This window comes from Pseudophryne corroboree, chromosome 1 (assembly GCF_028390025.1).
Source record: "Pseudophryne corroboree isolate aPseCor3 chromosome 1, aPseCor3.hap2, whole genome shotgun sequence".
NCBI lineage: Eukaryota > Metazoa > Chordata > Amphibia > Anura > Myobatrachidae > Pseudophryne > Pseudophryne corroboree.
Window position 1 is genome coordinate 318,935,210 of NC_086444.1, and position 23,354 is coordinate 318,958,563.

At 43.7% G+C, this 23,354-nt stretch overlaps 1 protein-coding gene across 13 annotated transcripts in view; it reads right to left on the minus strand.

Annotated features, from left to right (window-relative positions):
• NCOR2 (nuclear receptor corepressor 2) overlaps positions 1–23,354 on the minus strand; it is a 713,121-nt gene that overhangs the window by 232,593 nt on the left and 457,174 nt on the right. For all 13 annotated transcript variants that reach the window (XM_063964578.1, XM_063964589.1, XM_063964577.1 and 10 more), the window contains 2 exons: positions 11,607–11,710; positions 10,245–10,414 (listed from right to left, as the gene is read on the minus strand). In XM_063964578.1, the coding sequence (XP_063820648.1) occupies positions 10,245–10,414; positions 11,607–11,710 (274 nt within the window). The remainder of the gene's footprint in view (positions 1–10,244; positions 10,415–11,606; positions 11,711–23,354) is intronic.

The window sequence follows — 23,354 nt, forward strand, 5'->3', positions numbered from 1 at the left end:
CTCAGGAGAGCCACCTAGCTTGCACCCTTCTCGTTCGGGCACAAAAATCTAACTGAGGCTTGGAGGAGGGTCATAGGGGGAGGAGCCAGTGCACACCAGCTAGTCTAAAGCTCTTACTTTTTGTGCCCAGTCTCCTGCGGAGCCGCTATTCCCCATGGTCCTTACGGAGTTCCCAGCATCCACTAGGACGTCAGAGAAAAGACTGTGGTATGACATGCTCCCCTCCCACCTGGGAACTTCCACGATGGGGGCTCGCCTTTGAAATTTTCATGAGACCTGGCTCCCCATATCGAAGGATGTGTGGGTTCACAATATCATATCCAGGGGGTACAAATTAGATTTCAAAGTTTCTTCACCAGTTTGATTTTTTTGCAACAGGTTTACTAGTAATATAAAAACAAGACGATAGCACTTCAGGGGGCAATACAATCCCTGGTGAACTCCGCAGTATTGATGCCTGTCCTGATAAAACCAATCCTAAACCTAAAGTCCTTAAATAAGTTTCTGGCTTACTAACGATTCAAGATGAAATAGATCAATTCGGTCACTGCGATTCTAGAACCGAAGGAGTTTCTAATATCCCTGGACATAAAGTATGCGTACCTCCATATCCCGATATTGGAACCACATCGGGCGTTTGAGGTTTGCGATACGCCAAGATCATTTCCAGTTCAGAGCTTTATCATTCGGACTGTCCTCAGCTCCCCGAGGTGTTTATCAAGATCATTATTGCACATCTCAGATCTGTAGGAGTCATGATTATCCCATACCTAGACGGTCTTCTCCTCAAAGCGCCATCTGAAGATAGTCTCCAGAAACATGCACTGCTAACAAACAAGATCTTAGTACAGCATGGTTAGATTATTAACTTAAACAAATCCAATTTTCTGCCATCACAGCGTCTTCAGTTCTTAGAAATGATACTAGACACGAATACACAGAAAGTTTCCCTGCCAGAAGACAAGACTCTGGGTATTCGACTCATGATACGGAGGGACCTCACGGCTCTACAGTTCAGTCCGTCATTCACAAACTTTCCAACTGCACCTCCTAAACCAGTGGTCAGGGAACAGGGGGTAAATTACCCCAAATGGGGTAAAAATGAAATTCCTGGGGGCAATGGACGGTCGTGCTGCTGAGACACAACCCCGTCCAGCACCAGCCGGCTCGCGATACGACGTGCTGATGTCACATCGCGCTCCCTCCTGCCCGCCCTGTGCTGTGTTCCTGGCCACGGTGTGACGTGCTGACGTCACACCACGCTCCCTCATGCCCACCCGTCCTGCACTGTCCTGTCCTGTCCTCCCACCTGCGGGCCGCCAACCCACACACAGAACTTGAAGTGTTCTGTGGCTGACGGAGTTCCACAGGATCAGACAGTGGCGCACATAACAGTGGGAAATTCCCACTGACATTACGGAGGTGAGGATGTGACCATCTGTCTCCTAAAAGTTGTGTGTGTCCCTTCCCCCCTTATCCATCTTTCTTACATTCATTCTGGTGTTCTGGGGAGAAAGTGTTAATTAACCCAATCAATGCCGAAAATAATTGGCGGAAATCATATATATATATATATATATATATATATATATATATATATATATATATATATATATATATATATATATATATATATATATATATATACACACACACACACACACACACACACACACAGTATCTCAGAAATGCCATATAAAACAGTGATAACCAGTATATATGCACAATAATATATGATTTCCTTCCTTTCAGATCAAGGGGGTAACATCGGCGTATCTAAATATATTTTGGGGTAAAAGGTAAAAAAGTTCCCTGACCCCTGTCCTAAACCAATGGTCGTGGTCTCATCTCCAGCTCCACAGGATGATTAATCTAGCACCTCGGACCAGAGTGTCGTTCCTTTGATGGCTTCAGATAAGCAATCTCACAGTGGGCAGTAGATTTGAAGTGTGGGATTGTATTTTACCGGTGAGCTGTGCCAGGTTGGGGCACAGTGGTATTGGTTTTTCAATTCCAGGGTCATTGGTCACAATAGGAATCCCTGCTGCCGATAAATGTGTTGGAACTGAGAGTGATCTAGAATGCTCAACTGAAGCCAACTTTCTTCACTGAAGAGCGGTAAGAATACAGTCAGACAACGCGTCAGCTGTCGCTTACGTCAACACACAGGGCGGAACCCGAAATCGCATTGCTTCTGAATTGGGCAGAGCACAACGAGGTAATTCGTGTTTATCCTGGGTGTGGACAACTAAGAGGCAGATTATCTCAGTCGCCAAGATCTTCATCCAGGAGAGTGGGCTCTTCACCCAGAAGTGTTCAGAGCACTGGTTCAGCAGTGGGGTTGCCCAAAAGTGGACCTCATGGAGTCCAGGATAAATCGCCAACTTGCTCGGTATCTATCCAGAACACAGGAGCTGCAGGCTGAACCAGTGGAGCGCTAAACGGTCCCCTGGTCATACGACCTTGTCTACCTGTTACCGCTACTTCCTTGAGTCCTCAAGCGGATCAAGCAAGCGTCAGCCATGGTAATTCTGGTAGCACCAGTTTGGCCTCGGAGGGCCTGGTTCTCGGACCTGCACGTGCTTCTCGCAGACGTTCCATGGGAACTACCTCTACTCCCGGATCTATTACAAAAGGGGCCTTAACCAAACTATACCAACATACATCACTTTGCTTATCTCAAAATATATCCCAGCTAGATTCTGTTTTGCATCTTTCTTCCATATGCATTTCCTGCTCCCAATCATGGTTACAGGACTGGGTGGCACCCACTCTGTGGAATGCAGTCCCATGCACAATAATGACTTTCCTCTAGTCTCCAAACAGTCAAGCACTCCCTGAAAACTCAACTCTTCAGACAAGCTTAGCAGATTCCAGAACCACACATAACCTCCATAAGCTACCTACCCAGTTACACTCCCTCTATACAGCCCAAATATAACATCACATACTTTCTCTTTCTTCACATCCCGCTGATAATAGGCCAACATTCCTGTGTGACTGGAACATACAGCCCACCAAGAACCGCTGCAATCTGACTGGCCCAATATGTAATATGTAGCACCTAGCCTCAAGTTTCATTGCCTATTTCCCTATTGACTGTAAGCTTGTGAGCAGGGCCATCTTACTTCTTTGTCTGTTATTACCCAGACTTGTTTTATTATTGTTGGGAGGCATTTGATATGCCAGCTGTCGGGATCCCGGCGCTCAGTATACTGGTGCCGTAATCACAACAGCCAACATACTGACAACTATTCTCCCTTTTAGGGGGTCCACAAATCCCCCTGGATGGAGATTATATAGCGTGGCACACGTATCGCTCCACCGTGCCTGCTGAGTGGAAATCACAGCACGCCCGCAAGGTGCTCTTTTGTGCTCGCCCAGCTGCCGGCATGCCAGCGGTCGGGACCCCTTATTGTTTGGTCCCCCTTGTACATTGCAAGGAAATATTCTGGTGTTATGTAAGTAAACAACAACATTTATAATGATGAAGTTTAATAGGAGAGAAAGATGTGTTTTAGGAAGAACAGCATTTTATTAGGATGGTGGTGCAGTATAAGGCAAACACAAATCACAATTTCAAGGACAGTACACTGAGGATGCAGCACCACAGTACAGAGAGTAAAAGACATACATCCGCCAATGTAAACATTAAGGGTAAATAGTAACACTGATTCAGTGCACCAGTGATCTAATATGTATTCATAGAAGAGGCATAAATATTGTGGCCTTTTATGCCATAGCGTCACATGAAAAATCCATTAACATAGCAGTTTACACTATGCTTAATAAGGCAAACGGTGGTATTTAACTTATTTTAAAAAGCATGACTACTTCAAAAGAACATTTATTTGAAGGTGTTACAGAGACAAATGACAAGCAGTCCAGTAACCCAAATTAACTGGTCTGTTCACAGTGTGAATCACTCTCTGTTGTACGTATACAGAGCGCACAAGAATAGAGGTCATATGGATACAACGCAAACCATCTGCAATTAAATGAACATTCTGTGCCAGTCAAGAAAAAGCGATTCTGTTTAACTCATAGATGAGCAGAAATCTTTTCCACCTCAAACTTCCGTAACTCACATAGGATATAATGGAGCTCACCATTTACACAAATTGCAAACTTTTAATATTCAGATTGTGGTCTCATCTGAACATTTTGTCTAAGTGCTTTCATCACAATTAATGATGATGGATTAGGTTTCAGTGACAGCTATTAGAGAGATAGCCGCTCTTCCACTGTACGAAGTGTTTGATTATGTATCACCTCTCTGGATCAAGGCCATCTCTGCTTTAATACTTTACAGTAAATGAGCATTATCTTATCAATCTTTGCAGCCTGTAATAGCTAATAGCAAAAGTACAGAGCTAGCAAGTAGTCACAGAGGCTGTGTTAAAGCAGGGTCCTTGTGGCATCAAAACAAACAGGACCTGATTTACAATTGAACACAAATTAATTTGCGGTACGAAAAATAAGCTTTTCAGCACAATAAAGTGCGTCTATATTTAGAGTTGGATATGATTTGCAGACCCATATGCCGGGAAAGGCAGATCTGCAGTGTGTAAGCATAAGTTGCATACAGGTACACATAGGTGTAACACTCGGGTGTGGCATACTTAGTGGTCACATTACAGACAGCAGTGTTTCAAGGTCCCGGTGTAAAACAAGTGATAATAATCAGCAGCACGCATCTTTACTATTTCGATAATAATAATTTCACTACATGATGTAGTAGCAAGGGCTGACTTGGCTTTGGTGCAGGGCATGTTTTCTCAGGCTTACTCTGATGAAACTGCAATGAGTAGCAGAGAAACGTGCAAGAGTCACAGAGGTGCTGTGAGTTCTGATTGATCGTTGGATGACCTTTTACCTAGCATGTACAGTGGAATTTTGCATTATTTTGATACCTTTAAAGAACACACTGGAGCTGATGAGACTTTGGATTACATTTCATGTTTAACAGCTATAGTGATTGCCCTAAATATACTCTGGACAAATTATCAGCCAGTGAGCTATACCATGCTTCTAATGGATATTATTGAAAGTACATTAAAGCTTAAGAGGAACACTTAGTCCTGGACTATCCAAATTCTCACAATGAGGGGAGTTCACTTAGACGTTGAGGGGATATAGTTCCTGCGGTGAGAGGCCGAAGCTATTCTACTGACTGTATGGTGGCTGGCACTTAAGTCAGATGTAGTTTACAGTGACTAAAGCCTGGTGCCCAATGCTGTTACTGTACGCTTCCCCACGGCGACTAGGCCCAAGGCACTAACTAGTACGGATTTCTGCTCAGGAGAGTGCAAGCAGAAACCTGATAGTCGCATCCTTACAGAACAGGTAATTGAACAGCTCTGGGCACTCAACACTTCTAACGGGATCAGTACCTAAAACCGGCGGCCAGAATCCCAGCTGTCAGTATACCGATAGCGAGATCCCGTCCACCGGTATTCTGGCAGAGTGGCGAGCACTAGAAGCCCCTTGCGGGCTCGCTGCGCTCGCCACAGGATTTATTCTCACTATGGGTGTTATGGACACCCATAAAGGGAGGAAAGCCTGTGGCGCTGGGATTCCGGCGTCAGTATTTCCGGCGTCAGCACTGTGACGGCCAGGATCCCGACTAGCGGTATGGTGACCGCTTCCCCATCTAACTGATTTCCCCCAATTAACTTTATCTCTATTACAAGTGTGTGTTCCAAGGGTCTGACAGTTCAATTATTGATATAGATCATCCTATATATTGCTTTAAATTTGTGCCGCCCCTTACTTTTATTAATAAAACAGTTCATTTTATTAACAAATACTTTTAAAGTGTTACAATAGACCATTGATAGGCGTCATTAGTGCTTCTATATTTGTTTCTTTATAGGTGCTTTCTGTGGGAAGTTCTTTCCCTGGCAATCGCTAACAGCAACTACAGTATATGCCTAATTGTGTTTTATTTAAATATTGTTACTAAGACCTGACACAGCCAGGCTGTCGCTTTTGCAGAGGAACTCCACCCTGGTTATCCCCCGGTTTTAATGGAAGACAGACCATGCTAAAGCACTGGTTACTTATTTTACAAGGAAGAGGAGGGGGAAGGGTTAAGAAATTTCTTTTCCATTTATTCCACTTTTAAAATGGCACTCATCATATGATTATTGATGTATTAACACTACGTCAAGGTACACTTAGCGCACATTGGGGGGGGGGGGGGGTTCCAGGAACAATATCATGAGCAAAGTACCAATGACGTCGGAAGCAGATCGCCAGCAGACTGTCAGTGACTGACAGTCCTCTGCTGTTCGGGGGGCGGGGATGGGGTGGCAATGGCCAGTTTGTGAAAACAGAGGCGTGTTGCTGACGAATATGGGGTGGGAAAGGGTCAGAAATCTCCATTCTTAGCCCACAGATTTAACACATAATAGTTTAAAAGAAAAACAGAACTGGATCCTGCAATGCGCAGGCTACTACAAATGGGCCAGTGTGTCAATCTATGGTTTATGATGGTGCAAAATCATCCCAATCATCAATATTAGCAGGATGTGTCAAACAAGTTTTTGTGCTCACTAACACATCTCAGAAAAGGTGTCATTTACAAACGTGCACAATCAATTGTTAAGCAACTGATAAGTCATTGTCACTGAATTTTTCTTTGAACTGTAAAATTTACAGTAAAAGGAAGTTATGTTATATATTAACATGACATTGTGCGACTCGATGTGATCTTCTATATATAGCAGTGACATTATATTATATCCATGTACGCTGCAGCTATAATATGGTTAGGAAGGTCCCTCCTGTGGTTGACAGAGGAAAATGCACAAGTAAAAGGTGATGGCAGCAAAATTAATAGTGATTGTAAAACAAAACAAAACATTCTGTGTAATTGCTGGATACAGCAAGCTAGTATAGTTTTAAGCAGTGCAGAAACAGGCTTTTACAGTAGAAAGAACCAATAGTTTCATTATTTCATTAAGTAGTCTATTATAATTATAATTTTATTTTATATTGCTTTTCTCCAAAAAGATTCCAGGCACTTTACAGAAATAATTACCATAATACAGAGTTTTACCTTAAAAATACAGAAATCATGAACATAAAACTGAGGATTAAACTCGCAGAAAACCATGAACAAAATATTGAGTTGAGGCAGCCATTTTGGGGCATAGATTCATCCAGCCTACAAAAGATACCAGACGAGAGGCAGCCATATTGCGTGCACTATATAGGTTACACTGCGTAGAATAGGCAATGCCTGGATGAGATGACACAGATTGGGGGCGCTACAGAACACAAAAGTGAAGTACACAATTCTTACAAAATAATAAGATTCATTTTTCATTCTACCTACACGAGAAACAGGTGAAGCAACCATCTGGGACGAAGTACATGGGTTACAGTGCAAAAGATAAGCACTAGATGGAAGTTCGGCTGGGTACAAACTGAGACAATATTGGCCCGACATATTGTTTACGGCAGAGTCAGAACAACAGATCATTCAGTGTGTATGCCCGATATGCGGGTACCACCAGCCGCTAGTGACATCCCCAGTTGGCCCTGTTGCATGGGCAACTGGTCAGTAATATTAGCGACCTAGGTCTATATAAATGAAGGAAGGAACAATATGTCCTCTCTCCTTCATTAACTGGGCCAACATATTAGTTGGGGGTATCCGGACTCTAGGTCGACATCAATAAGGTCGACATGGACAAAAGGTTGACATGACAAAAGATCAACATGAGTTTTTCACATTTTTTAAACTGGACTACAATTACAATTTAAACGTGGACTACAATTGGGAACGGTAACCTGTGCCGAGCGCAGCGGTAGTGGAGTGAGGCACCTTGACCGAAGCATGGCGAGCGAAGTGAGCCATGCGAGGGGACACGGTGCAGTAATTGGGGTTTCCGGTCACATTATGGAGAAAACGACACCAAAAAAACATAACTCATGTCAACCTTTTGTCCATATCGACCTATTTCAGGTGTCGACCTAAGGTGTGTCGACCCAGAGTCCCAGACCCTCAGTTGGGTACATATCGCTCAGTGTGTACTCATCTGAAGACATAAGTGTAAAATGACAAACACACCCACTGAATAAATTGTTCCATGACTTGTTCATCCTGCCCATGAAAAAAAAAAAAAAAAAAAAGGACAAGGAAGCCTCTGGGGTGCAATACATAAGTTACAGTGGGCAGGTTAAACAATTTGCAGAAGTATGATACAGTGGGGAATCACAGAACCAAATTATGATATGGGGAAGGATGATGGATGAAGGGGAGGTAAGCAATTGGACACTCCCAACAGTTTGTAACCATAGTAAAGGGCATACTCAGTCAGTTGGGCGTCTGTTTTTTCCTGTCTATTAGATGGGTGTCTGTTTTTTCCTAACTGACTTTTCAAACAATTCAATTCCCCCCAGTATGTTTTACACAAGGTGCTTGAATAGGTTATTGTGTTATATACTGTACACTCGAGAAAACGTGTAGAATACAATTAATGCTAGGGCTTACACTTGTTGAACAGACCCTTCAGGTCTTGCAAGTCTTTATTTCCAATTGCATGGAAAAAAAAATTTTTTTAAATAAGGATCGTTCTGCAAACAATGCTACTTTAACTTGTGTGCCTTGGTTATATAAAGTTGCAATTACAAATGCAGTACTTTAGAACAAAAATGACTGAATGTATCCACAGCTTTACTATTACTTTTCAAGGGTACAGTAAGTTATTAAAGCTTCTATAACCAATCATGTTCTGTTTTCTAGTTTATAACACAGGAAGATGCACGGAACACACATAAGGGACCAGTAAAAAGGTGATAGATTAAAGTCAGTTAGGAAAGTCAGTGAAATGTTTCTGGTTTAAACTGATCACACACATGCTATCCATGTTGTCCAACTATAACGCATAGCATCTGGTTCACTTCTAGCATAAGTGAGGCATGTTGGTTCGGTCACAAAAACCAAACCCTACTAATCGGAGGCAATTAACCAACATGTTCAATTTCAATTGGGCAGTTATCCGGAATCACTGTAGTGTTCAGGTCATGCAAGCTGTGATAATCAGGCACTTCTGCATTGCTTAGTTTAAAGCTTTTACAATACGTGTAATGTGGACCCCTTTGAGGATGATCTAATACACTAACATGCACTGAAGTAAGGTTAAAATAAGAGAAAGAATGTAAACTGCAAAAAGAAATACACAAAAGGTGAAATTGCACTTCATTTATAGTTTCAGTGATTTGAGGCAGAATAGAGTTTCATCATGTAGCAGACACAGGGCCTAATTCAGATCTGATCGCAGCAGCAAATTTGTTAGCTAATGGGCAAAACCATGTGCACTGCAGGGGGGGGGGGGGGCAGATATAACATTGCTGCTGCGATCAGATCTGAATTCGGGCCCATACCCCATAATGTAAACATCATACTTGTAGGGTAAACAGAACAGATTAGTGTGGACATTTTTTGTAGAAATTCAATTTCATCAAAGACATTTTTTGTAGAACATTAAATAGTAGCCACTTTAAAATTTCATAAAAATCCCGAACATAATAATCACCATATATACTGTAGGACAGTGGGGGTTTTTCCAGTGAATTTCAAGATTACAAGATGAACAATATTACTGTAGATGGAAAGGCAATAGTAGGTGTAGTTATGTAAAAAAGGGAAGAAGTACAGGGCAGAATTGAATTAGCCTGAGGCTTCAGCTAATGGGTAACATGCCCGTAGATCAGGGGTGGGGAACCTTTTTTCTACCAAGGGACATTTAGATATATTTCTAAAATCCTTCGGGGGCCATACAAAAATTATCAACTTAAAAATTACCCTGCCCCCCAGTAGTTATGCCCCTTAGAGGTACTGAGTGCCAAAAATGGGTGTAGCCAATTAAAATGGGACGTGATACACAATGGGACGTGATACACATACAATAGTGCAGTGCCAGATACACCTATGCCCCCACACATGTCCCCCCACCCCACTGTGCTGCTCACCTCTATGAGACCCAAGCCAATGGGCTATACTAGGGGGTGTACGTACTTTGTAAAGAGGATGGGGTTTCCCAGCTGGAAAAAAACATTTTTATAGGAAAGTTCCACATTTATGAAATTGTCCAGTTTTGCTTCAGGCCTCATAGGAAAAACAGCAACTAATTCAGAGCACACAGCAGGGCCATAAACTTCTGCGGAAACCCCCCCGATTCTAGCTGCTGAACACACTTGTTGATCACAAAAGGTGTCTGTACCACACCTACCTAAATCTGCATTCTGTTGAGGTGCAGAAGCCTCTTCATTGGCCTCATTTGCCATAGACCGTGTTATCCGTCCTTTGCGGCGGCCTTGGCTGTTGGCTGTTTTTCTTCCTTTCGATGTCACCGTTTCTTTGTCATCATTCTCTTCACCAGAAGTGTCCTCAGTTTTCTCCCTAAAAGAATTATTTTATGAAGTTACATTTTGAACTACTTAGAAATAACCAAATCAAGAGAAACCTTATGTGCGAGGAAGTTCAGAGCCATTCATACACTGGAGTATTATACTCAAATATTGTACATATTATTAACTCATTGAATCAAATGCACGCATTACATTTTTGCAGTAGAGTATATTTCATTAGAAAATGCTTTATTATATTTTTGTCTTGTTACGGTGGCTCTATAATGTACTATAGAAATAGCTGTGCATTAATGGTACATACTCACTGGTGGTAACATACAAACAGTGACAACTACAACACAGCTTGCTGAAGTAGTGTTCTATAAATCTATACTGCAGTTATACTGAGGTCAGCCTTAGTAATCAGCTGACCACAGATACATCTTGTTCATCTCATGATCCACAGGCCCTTTATAAGAATGGTGCAGAGTACGGTTACAGCACATGTCACTGTGAAGAACAGATCAGTAATTTGGCTAATACTGAAGTTATTCTTACTTTTCAGTGACCTAGATAATGCACAATGGGAGTGATGTATCAAGCAGTGAAAAAAGTGGAATAGTACAGACCAGTGGAGAAGTTGCCTATAGCAACCACACAGATTCCTACTATCACTGAATAGAATGTATTTGATAAATGCTACCTCAAAGCTGAGTGATTGCTATGGGCAACTTCTCCACTGGTCCACTTCCACACTCTTTTCACAGCTTGATACATCAACCTCCATGTGGGAAGGGTGGTCTTCAGTATGCCGACTGACGGGATCCCGGCGCACAGTATACCGGTGCCGGGATCCCGACAGCCGGCATACAGACACTTATTCTCCCTCGTGGGGGTCCACGACCCCCCTGGAGGGAGAATAAAATAGTGTGGCGCGCGTAGCGCGCCACCGCGCCCGTAGCGTGGCGAGCGCAGCGAGCCCGCAAGGGGCTCATTTGCGCTCGCCACACTGTCGGTAAGCCGGCGGTCGGGCTCCCGGCGTCGGTATGCTGGTCGCCGGGAGCCCGACCGCCGGCATATCGTAGTGAACCCATGTGGGAAGGTTACTCCCTGTACAATAACGCCCTTCAATGAAAACTGAAACACTTTGAAGATGTAAATCACATTTAATTTTACACAACTAAAATGCACAATTAATTCACATTACCAACTTTATCTTTAACCCCTAAATAAAAGGCACCTACTTCCCAAGCTCTTCTTTGTCATTTTCCACATCTTGCTTAAATTCTTCTTTATCAACCTCCTTCTCTTTTTCATCTTTCTCTTCCTGGGTACTTCGGGTCATCTGCTGCTGACAGAAAAGCAATGACTATGAAAATGCAGATCTTAGCAAAAATTAAATTTTTACTAGAAACAATATCACTTTATTTATACATAAGCAAGTTAAAAACTACAGGCTGCTATGCACCATGTGTATTAGCATCCTGCCCATAGCCAAAGGGCATCCACTTGGCTTCCAGGTATGAAAAATAACTACAAAAACCTAACTTAATTGAGCTCTCTATAACCATATATTTATATAAAGTAATATAGAATGTATTATACACATTATAAGAAAGAATTTGCATGTAATGATACAGCGATAACTCACAAGTAATGTTGTGAACTATGAAAGAGAAGCAGTTACCTTACCAATATACGGGACCCGGTGGTCAATATACGGACACCGGGATCCAGAGGGAGAACGCAATGCCAGCATCAGGATACCGACTGGCATGCCGGCGTCACAATACCAACAGACGGCAACCCGAATGGCGCTAAGGTTGGGCTGCAGCACAGGGAAGGTTAGAGACCTGGGAGAGAGGGTTAGGGATCGGCATCAAGCAGGGAGAGCTAGGTTTAGGCAGCGGGGAAGAGAGGATTAGGGAACAAGCGGGGAGGGTTAAGGTTAGGCACCACTGGGGAGTGTTAGGTTTAGGCACCCAACAGGGAGGGGTAGGGTATGGGGAGGATTAGGGGGTTTCCTGGGGGGGGTTGTCGGTATTCTGATGGACGGGATGCTACTGTTGATATTCTAACCGCCGGCATCCCGTCCTTTGGCAAAGCATACTGATCCCCTTACAGACATACGGGATCCCGGCGCTCAACAGGGTGTGGTATTGAAAGTCGACAGTAACAAGGTCGACAATGTCTAGGTCGACAGGGTGTCTAGGTCGACAGGGTCTTTAGGTCGACAGGGTCTTTAGGTCGACATGAGTTTTTAATGTTAATTTGGTGTCGTTTTCTTCGTAGAGTGACTGGGAACCCCAATTAGTGCACCGCGTCCCCTCGCTTTGCTCGCCATGCTTCGGGCATGGTGCCTTCGCTTCGTTTGGCACAGATTACCGTTCCAATCGTAGTCCACGTGGATCGTTAAGTATGAAAAGGTTCAAAAAAAGAAAAAAAATTGTGAAAACCTTACGTCGACCTTTTGACCTGTCGACCTAGAACATGTCGACCTAGACACCCTGTCGACCTAGTTACTGTCGACCAATAGTGGTCGACCTAGATATTGTCGACCTAGTTACTGTCGACTTTCAATCCGGATCCCCGCTCAACATACCGACGCCGGCATCCCAAGGTAGAATGCAACGCCGGTGTCAGGAAACGAATCCCCAATGAAACAAAGTCAGTGTTGCAAAGTATGTTTTGATACATTTTGATGTTCTGCAACACAGAACTAGCAGAGCACCAAGAAAGACAACTGATGAATTCCCACCGCCCTACTATAGCAATGTGAAAGGCAGTAGTAGCCCACCTACATTCCATACACCATACATGACTATCAGTACTGATTTCTGGCTTGTTTGATGGTCAAATTAATTCACAGAATCAGTGATGGAAGAAAAGAAAAAAAATTGTAAACAATAAAATGTATTGACAATTAATGTATGCAGCAGTATATACACACAGAAATAGCCAGGTAGCTTTATAATAGGGTCTAAACAAATACTCAGTCACCTCCTCTTTCGGAAAAGAATTACAATGCAACACCAAGTATTAGAAAACAGAGTGCATGCTCTGTACACTAACAGCTGTAGGAATCATTGGGCAGCTACAAAATAGGATGTGGTATATAGACAAAGAACACTGAAAAATAAGGAAACTAAATAAACAAAAATATATAACAAATGTATTAGTGCTTTGTGGCTTACATGTTTAACACTCAGCCAAACTAACTACAGCCCAGGCCTAACATTCAAAACACATGACGTGACAAAGAACACAAAACATGAGCTTCAGAAACTGAAAACTCTGCATTTATAGTGCGAGAGACACGGGCAAGTCATGTGTGGTCCTTTGCAGTATCCTCATCTACTATACTCTCACCATCATGTTCTCGGTCGTGCATATTAATCACCAAAGATGGCATTTACCTCCTACACATACTGCATCACTGGTGTAGAGTTGGTTGGGATCTATTTTAATTAACTGGCCATGATAGATTTAATTGCTTACAAAGGAGAAAAGTTAGATCTAGATCACATTTGTGCTATATATTGTGTTCTAACTTTTACACCAGCAATGCAGCATGTGTAGGAGGTAAATGACATCTTGGTGATTCACTTGCATGACAATATATAGCACAAATGTGATAAAGATCAAACTGTTCTTTTTTATGAGCAATTAAATCTATCATGGCCAGTTACTTAAAATTGATCCCAACCAACCACAAAAGTAACAGTCATATGGTAAAATAATACAGCCAACATAAAAAAGAAGGCAAGAGCAGCACCACAGAATACAATCATGCATAATGGGATGATGCAGCTACTTAGGATCTAAGAAAGGGCTTAGATCCAAAGGAAAGCTGCATGATTTTTGTTCACACAAATACACTGCCTACCAATAACTCGCTCCAGCAGTTCACAATCCATAGCCCCAACATCCTGTACAGCAGGCACGTCCAAAGTCCGGACCGGGGGCCAATTGCGGCCCATGCTCAAGTTTCCACCGGCCCGCAGCCACTGTGAAAGCTATTTTAGGGGCATGACCTGGCGTCTGAAGGCTAGAGAGTTGTGTCTCTCCTGAGCTCCTACAAGGGCTACCCATAAACAGCTAAAGTAGACATCTTCTCCCCGCTAAGCCCACTCTACTGGTCACCCGATATTGAGACCGGAGGGGACTGAGCAGAGGAGCTGAGGAGGAATGTATCAACTCACTCCTACGGGCTGAGGCCTTCCCCACCACCTTAGATCGGGATCCGCAGCACACCGCGACCCATCAGCAGTCATCCCGGACCACACGGAGAGATCCAACGTGACGTGCAGCTGCTAGCGGTGCCTTCCGCTAGACGTCCATGCTCTGCTGGACCCCTGCTTCTGCCGTGGATTGGCGGCGAATGGCCGGCTAGTTTACTGTGCTCCCCTGGGACTCTGCAGTGCGACTGGGATGGCACACATGCAGCAGTGGCCATCTTGAAACGGTCTGTTATCCTAATTTTATGCTCTCCCCGAACTAAACAATATATTACTGGGACCCCCTCTTCTATATCTGGATCCTAGGTATGTGCTATATCTGAATCCTTTATAACTGTACAGTGTCAGCCCTTATTTACGTGATAAATATATGCTGTGCCATCCTGGCACTCTGACCATAATAACCAGGCACCAGATGACACCCTGCGGGCTAGTGTTTTTCCGTCTTGTCACTCTTGCCCTTGGGACCAAGCTGCAACTTTTCCAAGGACACCTGTCACAAATGCAGCCCAATACCACACATTTCCCATCGCTGAAGGAAATAATTACCAGTTTTCCAGAGAACAATATCAGTGCGCAAATGAGGAGGTATGCAGACATCTCATCTCTGGCTGAGGAGTTTCAGCAGTGCTTTCAGGATTTTGCAGCTATTGAAAAGGAGATCACACTTTTTTCCCTCTCCTTTCTCTGTGGTTCCTGATAACGCTCCAGACCACCTGCAGCTGGAGCTCATTGAGCTGCACTGTGACGTCGAGTGTCGTAGTCGGTACCAACAGCTCCCTCGTCAACTTTTACCGCCAGCTGGATAAAGGCAGGTTCCAAGAGACTTGAACATTTGCTAAGAAAATTCAGAGCTAATTTGGCTCAACATACTTGTGCGAGAAGACATTCTTGGTTATAAACTATAACAAAAACTGTGTGAGGACAAGACTAAGGGTGTGTACACACGGTGAGATCCCTGCTATGTTCGATTTTGACTATGCGATTTCCTTGAACTCCCCCAGAGCCCAGATAGCACAGATTGTACAGATTTTGACTAACTGTGCTTGAGATTTTGTCTATGTACGATTTTGACTAAGTGCCAATTTTGACTATACTTTGTACTAGATTGTACACTAGATAGTCAAGATTGACTTGCCTGCACAATCTATCTAGCCTTACGATACCGACCCCACGGGAGCGCGCATAGGGATCGAATCTGTATCGCAAGCTGCCTAGCACCATGAGATATGCACTAACTTTTCATAAGATTTTGACTATATAGTCAAAATCTCACAGATTTATCTCACCGTGTGTACACACCCTAAGTGACATAACCTGCGTGACATCTTGCGCATCAAAACCACTGTCTTTGAGCCAGACCTGGCCTATTTACTGCAGTCGAGATCTCAGTATCACCCTTCACATTAGAGCAGGTAAGACAAGTTATTTGTTTAGTCTTCTGAGGTGATTAATGGTTCAAAGAGCGTCAGGTTGAATGGTCGGCCCCCACACATTTTCACCTCACCAGATCTGGCCCTCTCTGCAAAAAGTTTGGACACTTCTGCTGTACAGCAACAACACTACAAGCAACATTGTGGAAGTGCTTCGTGACTACAGACGGAAAAGTGTTGCTTGTGGTTCCTTTACGGAAATTTCAATGTTCTGCGTTAACAGTTATACCTTCCAGATGTGCTCCAACAAACATTATTGATAGAAATACAGAAGATGTTAAAATGTTATTATAATGTTATTATGTTCCAGCAACTCAGTGGTAAGCACGGCTCTCTTCCAGCAATGGTGTTAGCGGCTTCTGACCAAGGTCACGTATGTGCATAACAACTGGACAGGAACTGATGTTAATGACACACTCTTTACACTGTTGCGGAATTGGTGGTACAATATCAATAAGTGATAAAATTATTGTAGCACTACTTAGTGGATCTTCCACTCAAATTAATTTTGTTTCTGGCAAGCATGGAAGAGCATCTCCACCTCCTGTAACAAGACCTATGACCCCTAAATGGCTGCAGTCCATCCTTATTGGCCCCTGGCTGATGAAATGAAGAGAAGTAACAAAAAGTTTGATACAATGGCTGTAAAAAGTGTTCACACTGACATTTTATTAAATTATTGAAATGGGGGGGGGGGGTTCAATTCATTCTGATGTGTCATCTATAGTTATGTACATATCAGCCAGTTACAGTATCACAGAAGATGGCATGCAGGACAGGAGGTAGAATAGGGAGATATGGAGTGGGGCAGCTGAAGTGACCCGGGTCCGTTTACTAGTTTACAATATAACTATGGGTCTCTTGTTTCTTTTTAAGTCTGTAAAACTTTGATGTTCCTTTGTAATATTTTGTGTTGATCAATGGTAAAAATTCCGGAATACATACATTTCTTCCACTGTTGTATGCAAATAAACAGAAAAGTGGCAAAGGTAGCATGCCTAGGCACCATGGGGTGCCATGGGTTGGTTGTCCAGTACCAAATCAAATTATTTATAGTCAAAGTGATAGGCAAAACCAGTGCTAGTGGCTGCCAATCATAAAACATGTGGACAATCAGGAGCACAACTGCACACCACCACATAACTGGCAAGCAGGCACAATTTACTTACTGTAATTTAATATATATATATATATATATATATATATATATATAATATTTATTATTAACTATCAATAACTTTGTTTTATCCTAGCGATGCAGGGGGAAAAAAAAATACCAAAATTCTATGGCGCAGCGATTCAAAAAAGTTTGGGACAGCCTCATTTGGGCTGTACCTGAAATATTAATTACAATTTTAACAGGAAGAGCCTGGAAATATCCCGCAGTAAAAGGCTTTTTTTGGCTATAACAAAAATGCCAAAGACCTAAGGGGGTCATTCTGAGTTGATCGCACGCTGCCGATTTTTGCTGCGCTGCAATCAGGTCTCTACTGCGCATGTACTGCAATGCGCACATGCGTCATACAGTTACAATGCGGATCGTTACTGAGCTATGGATTTAACGAAGAATCCATACGCACAGCCGATCGCAAGAAGATTGACAGAAAGAGGGCGTTTATGGATGGCAACTGACCATTTTCTGGGAGTGGTAGGGAAAACGCAAGCGTGTCCGGGCGTTTGGAGGGCGGGTGTGTGACGTCAATTCCGGCACCAAAAAGACTGAAGTGATCGCAAGGGCTGAGTAAGTTCAGACCTACTCAAACTGCACAAAATATTTTTGCAGAGCTCGGCTGCACGGGCGTTCGCACACTTGCAAAGCAAAAATACACTCTCCCGTGGGCGGCGACTATGCGTTTGCACGGCTGCTAAAAACAGCTAGCAAGCGATCAACTCGGAATGACCCTCTAAATCCGATTCCATGTGGAAGCTCGAAAGAGTTGGTGTGAATGGTAACACAGCTGAATCTATAGGGTGCGTGACGTTCCTGATCTGAGATGAAGCACACCAAGGAGTGCGAGATGAAATTAGGGCTGTAACTGAGACAGAGAGAGATGGGATGCGGTTACCGGGATTCCGAACACTCAATATTCCAAATTTCAATGAACCTGTGGCCCCCGCCACCCATCTAAAAGCCAGGATCCCGGTGTCAGTATGGTTCCGACCAGCGGTCACACAATCCCAACCCTGAGTGACAGAAGTGGAGAAATTTACACAGTATATTACAGATTGTAATATTTACTTTATCCACTCTCCTGCCACCTTCAGCTCTCCGCTGCGCTGTGTAAAACACTACTTGTATCTTGCCCTTGGTCTTCCCTCACCTAGCTTGTTGAAAATATTAATTAATTCATAAATAAAAAAATGTTTTCCGTGTGAGAAAGATAACAAAAACAAGCAGAAATAATGCAAAGGGAAGTATCCTATTAGCCGTGATAACAGTAGCTCTTATCGCACCTATCTCCCCATAAAAAATAAAATAAAAAAATAATCAGGTTATCGCAGACTGGGCGCTCCCGCTTAATCGCACCTATCCTATTACAAATAGTCGATAACGGCAATTGTGCGATAATTCTAGCCGGCAAAAGCATAGGAAAAAATAGGATTTTAATACCTACCGGTAAATCCTTTTCTCTTAATCCGTAGAGGATGCTGGGGTCACTTCAAGAACCATGGGGTATAGACGGGATCCGCAGGAGACATGGGCACTCTAAGACTTTCAAATGGTGTGACCTGGCTCCTCCCTCTATGCCCCTCCTCCAGACTCCAGTTTAGGGAACTATGCCCAGGGAGACGTACATTTCGAGGAAAGGATTTATTGTTAAACCAAGGTGAGCATCTTACCAGCTCACAACTCAAGCATGCCGCAGAACGTGGCATTCAACAGAACACAAGCCAACGGCATGAAGAATTTGCAGCAATATGCTGACAAAAAACGCAACACAACCTGTGTGTAACCACAACCAATAACTGTAGATACAGTACGCACTAGGACGGGCGCCCAGCATCCTCTACGGACTAAGAGAAAAGGATTTACCGGTAGGTATTAAAATCCTATTTTCTCATACGTCCTAGAGGATGCTGGGGTCACTTCAAGAATCATGGGGTTATACCAAAGCTCTAGAATGGGCGGGAGAGTGCGGACGACTCTGCAGTACCGAATGACCAAACGTGAGGTCAACCTCGGCCAAGGTATTAAAGCTGTAAAACTTAGGCCAATTTTTTGCTAAATAGGTGCTCGGCAAAGTTGCAATGCTGAGACTCCCCGATCAACCGCCCCAGACGAGCCCACCTTTCTAGTAGAATGGGCCTTCATCTATTTCGGTAACGGCAATCCTGACGTGAGATGAGAATGCTGAATCGTACCACAGATCCAGCGCGCAACGGTCTGCTTGGAAGCAGGACACCCAATCTTGCTGGGAGCAATCAGGACAAACAGAGGCTGTGTTCCTAAATGGAGCCGTCTTGGCGACATAAATTTTCAAAACTCTGACCACATGCAGACTTCGATTCAGCGAAGGCGTCCTTAGCCACAGGCACCACCATAGGTTGGTATATGTGGGAAGAAGAAACCACCTTCGGTAGAAATTGTTGACGAGTTTCCAACTCTGCTCTATCTTCATGGAAGATCAAATAAGGTCTCTTGTGAGACCAGACCGCTAACTCAGACACTCGCCTTGTGTATGCCAAGGCCAACCCGACGACCACTTTACAAGCGAGGAGTTTCACTCTGTCTCATGTAAAGGTTCGAACCAATGTGATTGAAGGAACTGCAACACCCCATTAAGATCCCCTGGTGCCACTGGGGCACAAAAGGAGGTTGGATGTGCAACACTCCCTTCACGACAGTCTGAACTTCTGAAAGGGAGTTCCAATTGATTCTGAAAGAAAACCAATAAGGCCGATTTTAAATTGCTAAAAACTCTACCGTAGGCGTCTTCTTGGATTCACACCAAGAAACTTATTTTCTCCAAACCGGTAGTAATGTTTAGACGTTACCCCTTTTCTAATCCGAATAAGTGTGGGAACTACTTCCGTGGGAATACCCTTACGGACTAAGATCTGGCGTTCAACCGCCATGTCGTCAAACGTAGCCGCGGTAAGTCCTAATACACGCATGGACCCTGCCACAACAGATCCTCGCACAAAGAAAAAGGCCAGGGATCTCCTATGAGTAATTCCTGAGATCTGGATACCAAGCTCTCCTTGGCCAGTCTGGGACCATGAGGCTCGCCCGAATTTCCTTTTTATGAACCCAGAACTTTTGGAACGAGAGAAACGTAGGGAATACATATACCGACTGAAAACACCCACGGTGTCACCAGTGCCTTCACTGTTCCTGTTTGAGGGTCCCTTGACCTGGAACTCTGAAGCTTCTTGTTGAGACGAGATGCCATCATTCCTACTTGAGGAAATCCCCACGACATGTCTTCGAAGACGACTTGGAAGAGGTATCCCCTCTCCTGGATGGAGATAGTCTGCTGAGGAAGTCTGCTTCCCAGTCGTCCACTCCTGGAACGAACATTACTGACAAAACGCTTGTATATTTTTCCACCCCGCGGAAAAAACCTTGTGGCTTCTGCCATTGCTGTTCTGTTTTTCGTTGTAGAAAATCGTTGTAAACGGCCCTTAACTCTAGACCATTAATGTGGTTATCAGTTTCCTAACTTGACCATCTTCCTTGGAAGTTTTCCTCTTGAGTGACTGACCCCCAGCCTCAGAGGCTTGCATCCGTGGTCACTAGTATCCAGTCCTGGATCCAGACCCTGCGCCCCTCTAGGAGGCGAGAACTGCGCAGCCACCACAGGAGTGAGATTCTGGTCTTGGAAGACAGGATTATCCTCCGGTGTAAGTGTAGTGGGAACCGGACCCCTTGTCCAACAGGTCCCTCCCGAACACCCTGGCATGGAACCTGCCAAACTGAGTGGCCTCGTAGGCCGCAACCATCTTTTCCAGCAACCGAATGTATTGATGAAATGACACTCTTGCTGTTCTCGGAATTTGTTTGACCAGACTCTGGATCTCCAGAGCCTTTTCCACTGGAAGAAAAAACTCCTTGTAGTTCTGTGTCTAGTATTATTCCCAAAACAGACAACTGCGTTGTTGGGACCAACAGTGATTCTGGCAAGTTCAGGAGCTAACCCTGTTGTTGAAGAACTGTCAGGGAGAGTGCAATGTTTTGCACCAACTGGTTCCTTGAACTCGCCGTTACCAGTGGACCATACGGGATAACGGTGACTCCTTACTAGCGACGGAGAATCATCATTACCACCATCACCCTGGTGAAATCCTTGGAGCCGTGGACAGACCCACGGCAACGTCTGAAATTGGTAATGACACCCCTGAATTGCAAACCTCAGGCAAGCCTAATGCGGAGGTTATTTATGTCTACTGAAACATGGAAAAAAAAATCCAGATTGGAGATCACTGCCCTGAGAGATTCCATCTTGGATTTGAATTGCTTTAAGTAGAAAATGAGGGATTTCAGATTTAAGATTGGTCTGACCGAGCCGTCTGGTTTCGGAACCACAAAGAGGCTTGAATAAAAACCTTCTCCCTGTTGCGACAGGGGAAAACCAGGCCAATGACCTGATCTTGATACAACCTTAGTATTGTGTTGCATACTACCTCCCCGTCCAGAGGAGAATCTGTAATTTGAAAAATTGGTGAGGGGAAACGTCTGGAAACTCCAGTATGTACCCTTGGAACACTATTCGTAAAACCCACGGGTCCAGGTCCGTTCCAGGACTGACTGAAGAGTTTTTAGACGTGGCCTCACCGGTGTGGACTCCCGCAAGAGAGTCCCAGCGTCATGCGGTGGATGTGGCAGAACAGAGGATGATGTCTGCTCCTGTAATCTTGAAGAGGTTGCGGACCTCTTCCCTTTTCTCCCTCCGCTACCTGCAAAGAAAAGGGAATCTGTATCTATTGGGCCGAAATGACTGCATCCGACAATGATGCCTCAATCATCCGTTGTGAGGGAACATAGGGCAAGAAGGTAGACTTACCAGCGGCAGCTGTCGAGATTAAATTAACTAGGCCGTCACCAAACCAGGCTTCACCTTCATAGGGCAGAGACTCCATTTCTTCTCGGAGTCAGCATTTGCATTACATTGGTGAATCCACAACGCCCTCCTAACCGAGACTGCCATGGAATTGCCTGTGAACCCAATAGTCCTATATCCCTTGCAGTCGCACGAAAGTATGCTGCAGTGTACTTGATATGACCCAACGTAAGGAGGGTATCTATATTGGATGACTAGGCATCTGACCATTTTTGAATACTACTACTCCCCCATGCGCATGTAATGGCAGGTCTATCCAACATACGCGTGGACACATAACCAGAAAATAACGTCTCTTCCTGCATATGATCCGCTGGATTTTTGACAGGGCCCCGTGCAGAACAGGGGGCGACTCCCACTTTATTCCGTCCGCGGCGGGAAAAGAATAAACAAACAATCGGAATCCGCTTGAGGATTTGAAACCATCTTGTCAGGGCTGACCTAGACTTTCTCACACAGAGCGCTCAGCACATGAGAAGGAGGAATGTTACCTCAGCTTTCTATATATATATATCTATATATATCTATATATATCTATATATATATATATATATATATATATAATATATATATATATATATATACACACACACATATATATACATATATATACATACATATACACACATACATACATACATACATATACCCTTTTGTCAGTAACAGCAGGGTCCTCAGTGACGTTAATACGTCCTTAATGTGCACTAATCATGTACTGAATTCTCTTTCTTTTTTTGTGGATCTAATCAGGAAACATTATGGTCGACATAGGAAACAGTATCCGTGTCGATATCAGGGAGTAATAACTGGGCAAAATAACCTTTTTTGCGACCCCCAGGGGGTCTGAGGGAAATATAGCTACGAACCTGACATCTTCCATAGATATTTCTACGTCTGTGACACAGATTTTTGCAACCTTACTATATATATATATATATATATATATATATATATATATATATATATATATATATATATATATATATATATATATATATATTTCCTGATATGCATCACCACATTATCATGAAAATGTTTACCCAGTCAGATATTAGTGGTGCCGTCAGGGCCACCCACACACGACTGTGTCCCTACTATAGTTTCCTCTTGGGAAAAAACATTCAGCCACCAACATGTTGACACACATGTACCAAGCCCCATCAGGAGTCGGCGGTGGCGACAGGGTCACTCCCACAGCCGTTTGTGGGAAGAGCACTCGGCCTCAGACATGCCGACACACGTGTACCAAACACCCACCG